At 43.8% G+C, this 6,402-nt stretch overlaps 1 protein-coding gene across 2 annotated transcripts in view; it reads left to right on the top strand.

The window, feature by feature from the left end:
* Window positions 1-960: 960 nt before the first annotated feature.
* PSME3 (proteasome activator subunit 3) overlaps window positions 961-6,402 on the top strand; it is a 288,151-nt gene continuing 282,709 nt past the window's right edge. For both annotated transcript variants that reach the window (XM_086924080.1, XM_086924079.1), the window contains exon 1: window positions 961-1,142. In XM_086924080.1, the coding sequence (XP_086780206.1) occupies window positions 1,101-1,142 (42 nt within the window). In that variant the 5' untranslated portion in view covers window positions 961-1,100. The remainder of the gene's footprint in view (window positions 1,143-6,402) is intronic.

The following is a 6,402-nucleotide window of genomic DNA, read 5'->3' as shown; positions in this document are numbered from 1 at the left end:
GGCTCACACAGGGACCTACAGGCGACTGAGTAATATGCTGTGCGAAAAGAAAACTACAGAAAAATAACATTGTAGAAAAACAAATACTCTTGGGAAAGTACATTAAGTTAAACATGTGGAAGATAAAAGCAGCTAAAATGGGTCTTAGCAGTTTTTAGTCATCGATTTCCCCTGTACAGTTAAGGGCATAATAAGGCCCCAGAGGGACCTGTCCTAGAGTGTTTGACGTCCGCTTTTGTCTCTAACCCGGGGGGACCAGTCCTACTTAAAGCCAATGTAGATGTTAGGAAGGTAGGGAGATGTTAGTTATCTTCACGTCATTCCTGAATATTACCGCACAGCTTATGGTTCTTCAGTGTATGGTTTCATAAGTGTTGATGTATGTGGTAGTAGTAGTTGTAATGATGTGGTTGCTCTGTGAGATATGGTATAGTTCATCGGTCACAGGTTGACCGATGTCCCGATGTCCAGAGATGGAATATGTCCAGGTTATTATAATTTTCAGAAAAGCAAACGCAACACCAAGAGACCCAGTTATCTGGAGGATTATGTGCCCTGAGGTAGAAGCTCGAAATGAGAAGATGAGTAAATAAAACAAAAATCCTGTTTCATCCAGTGACGGATGTCCAAAGAAGCCACCGCGTGAACTTTTATGCAGAATTAAACCTGGTCAAGGCAGAAATATGTACCTTCGTATTCAGTCCATGCAAAGAGGGACTTAAAATGAATAACGTTTTCGTTTCTGCCTGACTCTATGATGGTCACCCCATGAGTAACACTGACCGGATTAGGTACAAACATTATTGGTTCACTATCTCGCACGCAAGCTACTGGAAGGCACAAGTGACAGTAGGAGTCGTCTTTCTTCTATTGCCATTATTCCCCTTTGTTGCGCGCCTCCGTCGCACGCTGCCTTTAACTCGATTTTGATTGGCTTGCAGCATATTTTGCCTCGGCGATATAGTCGTCACTTCCTTTTGCGCCAATGGTGCTCTGAGGCCGGCAGCGGGTGTATGTGAGTGAAGCAGGAGGCGGCGGCAAAGTCAGGCGCTGTGGAGACCATTCCACCGGTAACCGAACCAGAGCCCCTAGTCGGCACTATGTCCTCCTTGTTGAAAGTGGACCAGGAGCTAAAGAAGAAGGTAGGAGCTAGAACCAGGCGGGTGACACCAGTGGGTCTGTTTCAGTAGACCGCTAGCTAGTGGCCGGATGAAGCATAGAACTAGACGGGTGATGTAACCCACAGGACACCGACTTAATGAGGGGTGAAGGGTTTGCACCTGTTGTTTAGAACTACGCTTAACAAGGGACTTGCTGGGTGAGGGCTCGCATGGTGGTAACAGTTAGTCGACTGCGTTGATTGGGTATGAAGGTAAAACGGTAACCTGATGCAAAACGGGGAACCCTTAAGACTTGGTGAAATGAGTAAAATCTTGTTACTGATAGCAGTCTGAGGAAAGGATCCAAAATCCAGAACGTCTTGGTGGAATGTGATGTATGTAGTTAACGGGGACGGAATCGACGTGGTTGTTTTGTCTTCGAATGCAAAATTTCCTGCAGGGGAAGTTTAAAGGCTTTGGGGAGCGGGTGGCTAGAACTGGCCTGTAGTTTTCGGATTCATGTTGACTTAGTCCAAGTTGGACATTGTCTTGATGGCAAGCCCCCAAATACGAGGGTTTGCCTACCACGATTGTCATTAAACGTTTTTTTTAATGTCCTGTTTCACCTGAGCCCCTGCGATTTGTAGTGGACGTTATGGTTCAGTCTGGCATTTCAAAATAATCCTGTAACGTGTTCCGGTAGAGATTCTAACACCAAACTTGCACTTGAGCACACACATCTTGTTGCAGGCGAAAATGCCACCCCCGAGTGTGAAACACTGTTTTTAACAGACGAACTCTTTTATCTGTGCCTTACACCCACGTTTCGATGCTTGCTCTACTTTACATTTAGTACTTATCTGCTGTGGTTCCTGTTAAACTCCTTCAAGTGGTGCTAGAAAGCATTTAGCATGCATTGTGAATCTGATGACCTATGACATGGCAACATAATGACAAGATGGGTACGCCCAGCCTCGCTCAGACAACATTTCCTTGGCAGCTGCTCATCGTGTTTCATGCAGACCGGTGGCCTTGTGTGTTTGAATGAGTTTTCAGCTGGTACCATTGAATCACTCGAATCGTCGCAGGGCAACTTGACAAGGACGCAGAATTAGCCTTGAGCGCTGTCCGCTCGCGTCGTACTTTCGTGCTTGGAATATGAGGAAGAAGACCAGAGCCATCATCAAGCATGCAGCCAGCACACAGGTTCAGATCTAGCTTCTATCAGGCTCTCAAATAACAGTTCAGATTGGTAGCATACCGTTAAAGAGCGATTCCTTAGCGGTTATTTGTTTAAACGAGTAGGTTTCACATCTACGCAGCCTCGCTAAATGCATTTGTTTATTGATAATAGTTTATTACTCCGAGTCTTGTGCTGTCACTTTAACTATTGTCTGCTGCACAATAATCCCAGGTTTAGATTTTCATACCATATACGGCAATGCCAGTGACGAACACAAACATGTCACAACGAACTGTTTTTCGCATAGCATGCTCCAACCCCTCTCTGGTCATTTTCCACCCCCTACTACATGTTTTTGGTACATATCCTTCAAATGAAGTTATTTTCAGGGGCATAGCCAGAGATCGTAGGGAGTCTTTATTTGAATGTCTACTGAAGGGATATACAACATTCAGGTCTCACTTTCGAATGCTAGTAAGATAGATGCAGCTCAGCAGGCTGCCAGTCTCCTTTTGTGCTTAACCCCATGGTTATTTTTTGTTTGCGGCCAGCGATCTTAAATTAAAGAGGCAGAATAGCGCTGACATTTGCCAGGTCGTGCATCGCAACTTTAAAGTTCGGCTTCTGTATCTATATTCAGTGTGCTTTGAGTCCGTTTTAAAACTAGATTACAAGAAACAGATTAATAAATCTGTGGAGAGTAGCATATTTATGTTGTGGCCAGGCAGTACAGTTTAAAGGTTTTTTCCATTCCACATTCCATTCATCATGTGTGGCATGTGAAGAATCCAAAATGCTTCTGTAATCAAACAATTTCTAGTCCTTTGTCAGAAATGGGATTAGAACACCTTCCAGGAAGTTTACTAGGTCAAAACTAATACGTTTGTGAATGGCAATAATATATTCTGTTTCTGAAGTTAGAAGGAAGGATGGCAGCTGCTGTGTGCCATTCACATATCTGTTCCATTGCCCTACCCCTTTCTCTTGTAGTGTAGTTCCTATATTCCCAATAGGCTCTGCGCATTGTAATAATATAAACGTCAGTGTAGACGTAGGACTGAGGTCGACTAGGTCTCTACTGACTATATTAGACTTCATTTGTTTTGCCAGCTAGCTCAGAGGTCACTAGAAACTTTCTCGAATGTTCAGGAAAGAGTTAACTCTCCGGATTTAGACAAGAAGGGATTAGCTTCTGACAACCATACAAACATGACAACTTTGCTCCCTCAGAAAAGAGTGTATCTCTATAGTCGTGTGAAAACAATAGGCAGCTATTTCACTCAGTCAACAGTGCGTACTTAGTTTCACCAGAGTGCAGAGAAATAGAGACGGGCGTTTTCAATAAAAGGTGTTTATTGAGCAGTCTTCTTTCTCGTGCAAGAGAAATTAATTGCCACAATTGCAATACTTATCATAAAGTAAAGTGCGTACAGTAAAAGTAGTATTATGAAATAATACTGTAAAAGCATTGATATGGTTTCTTAGCCATATGGTACTTTAAAATGGATAAAATATATACATACATAAAAACATTGACGAACGTACTCAACTGGTGCTTCTAACTACGCCTACCCCGGTGTACCTGACCTAAGCCGAATACTTGGGGAGGAGTAAGTAAGTAGCAGTTTAAGCTAAGTTGGTTAAGATTGTTTTGCCAAGAATCTGCATCAAGAATTCTCTTAAGGGTTTAGTCAGCTCCGTACTTTGGTGATAGAATGTGGGAGGTCTGGTATCTTTCTTCAGGACTCGATCTCCCAGCAACCCTCAAGGGTGGCTGGAAACACCGGAGCTGGATTTTCTCGGCTGGAGAAAGACAGCGTCTCTCCCAGTGCGTCAAAACAGGAGGGGCGGCTTCCGCGGGCTCTCGCGTCAGCTGGGCTCTCGGGCAAGTACATAGCCGCTCTGCTCCAAACCACTGTGTGTTTGCTTAAGGCAACTGTTGGTATATTTATACCTGAAAGGTGCCGAGTTTGACGTAAGGTTGGACATAAGACGTCACTAAGAACTAACCGTTCTTTCTGGACTCGTGGAGTTCTTGTTAAAAAAAAAAAGCAGGGGGGGATTTCCCGGGTTGCTGGAGGCTTGGTTTGTTTAAAGAACGCGTTGTGCTTTCTAGGAGTCGAGATGAGTAGCCGTGCTGTGCTTTGGACTGCATGGGCTATTACTGAATATGGATATGATTCTTATGCCTTTATAAGGATATTAGTTATAACCACATAAGGGCATACATCGGGAATATCGAATTAGGGTCCTAGATAGAAATACAACACCAACTCAACGGATTAATGTCAATCATTACTAAAAACTAAGCAATAGTAAACGTATAACGATGCATGTGTGTTTTCCAACCCACCCCAAAATACATATTTCGCATTTGAAATGGTATATGGTAAATACACGAAAATGAGTGTTGGTACTGTACGCTTTTCAAGCAGTGTCATCATTCAGTTAAATGCATATATATATCAGCTGAATGAATTGCGAAAACTACACATGAAATGGCTATGAATACAGAAAAGAAGGTCAAGACCATTCTATCACATATTTATACTAAATGCTGTATATGTGCTAGATTTAGAGCTAACAAAGGTCTTAAGCTTTTGGTAGATATAACGTGTAATAATAAGCACAGACTTAAAATGAAGACTTTGCATCTTTTACTCCAATGTCCAGCCGGACAAGGAGGTATTAATTTTAAAGATTTTGGTGAATATATACAGGATTTGGGAAGTGGAGCAAGCCACAGTTAACTGCGCACAAGCCTGTACCGAGTCAGGGGGAAAAGAAAAGACCATACATAGGGGGGAAGGATAGAATAACAGGCAAACAGGTTGGAGAAAAACGGTGGCTTATGGTACAATGAAATATTACATAAGCTCAGAACCGACAGTAACTGCAACACATATTACAAGATTGAAAAGGGAAGCAGTACTGCACAAACTGTCGACGTTACGTTTCGATCCCTGTCTCCAAAAATTAAATTGGGATCATCTTCAGGACTACAATGAACATTTTGCCTGAGTGTATTTTAAACAAGCCGGTGCACTTGATAAGGGTGCGGTCACGGTGTGGGCGAACCAGGTGGAGGGATCAGTCCATCTGGGGCGCCTAGCAATTATGCATGGGCGGCCTCCTGGTGCATCTTGGGTATTGAAGTTCCGATCCAGGCACTAAAAAGTGACCTTGGCGAATGAAGGGTAACTGCTGGCGTGCTTTTACACCTGGCGTTGGAGGAGTTCGAGGTGGTCGCGCACAGTGGGGCGAGCCGGTTCTGGGCGTTCCGTAATAGAAACGCCGTCGGGGAGATGCTGATTAACAGACCGGGCTCCCGTAGTTGCACACATTCGGCATACCAGACGGGAACTATTCGTCGCTGTAGATGCCGGACAGTTCAGAATAAAAATTTAAAAACAAAAAAAAGTTATCTAAAAAATGGCTCTATATGTTTTGCAGATGACATGAAAGGTTATTTGAAGACCCTTCACAGGCTCCATGCAAATTAATACCTTGACACAGGTGTACCGTTAGTGATTTTTTTACAATTGTTACCACTAAGGAATACCTCCTTTTTCCCTTCACTATAACATCTGTGTGTACAAGGTAAACCCCAGGTTGATTTGATGTATTCTTTAGCCAACCTTTCATACTGGCCCGCAGGTATATACTCTTGGCAGTATTCAAACTGGAAAGTTGTTATCGGAATTGTAATTGTTCCGTGTATTATCCATTCAATGACCGGTCTTTCTGACATTGTCAATGGTAATCTCTCAAGTTTTTCAATGCTCAGAATCGTATAGTCTGCTCCTTTTTGGGTCCAGCCTAGACGAAAGCGAAAGCTAAGCTTTTGCTGTCTACGGCTCGACAACTTATGTTATCACTCTGGGGGGGGGGGGAATGTGGACAGCGGACTGACACGCGCTTCTCCTGCCGGAGATTTTACCTCGTGGGCGCGCACGGCACCGTGCCCCTCTTGTGCCTTATATTCCCGTGCTCAAACACTCACACAGCCACACTCGCGCATGCGCACATACACAGCCACACGCATACAGACACACACACACACACACTGCATACACCCCCCCCTTAAACAGACCCACGCGCACACAGACACGCACATAC

The sequence above is a fragment of the Lissotriton vulgaris genome, chromosome 5 (genome assembly GCF_964263255.1).
Source record: "Lissotriton vulgaris chromosome 5, aLisVul1.2, whole genome shotgun sequence".
Lineage (NCBI taxonomy): Eukaryota > Metazoa > Chordata > Amphibia > Caudata > Salamandridae > Lissotriton > Lissotriton vulgaris.
This window is presented reverse-complemented; position numbering and strand designations above follow the sequence as displayed.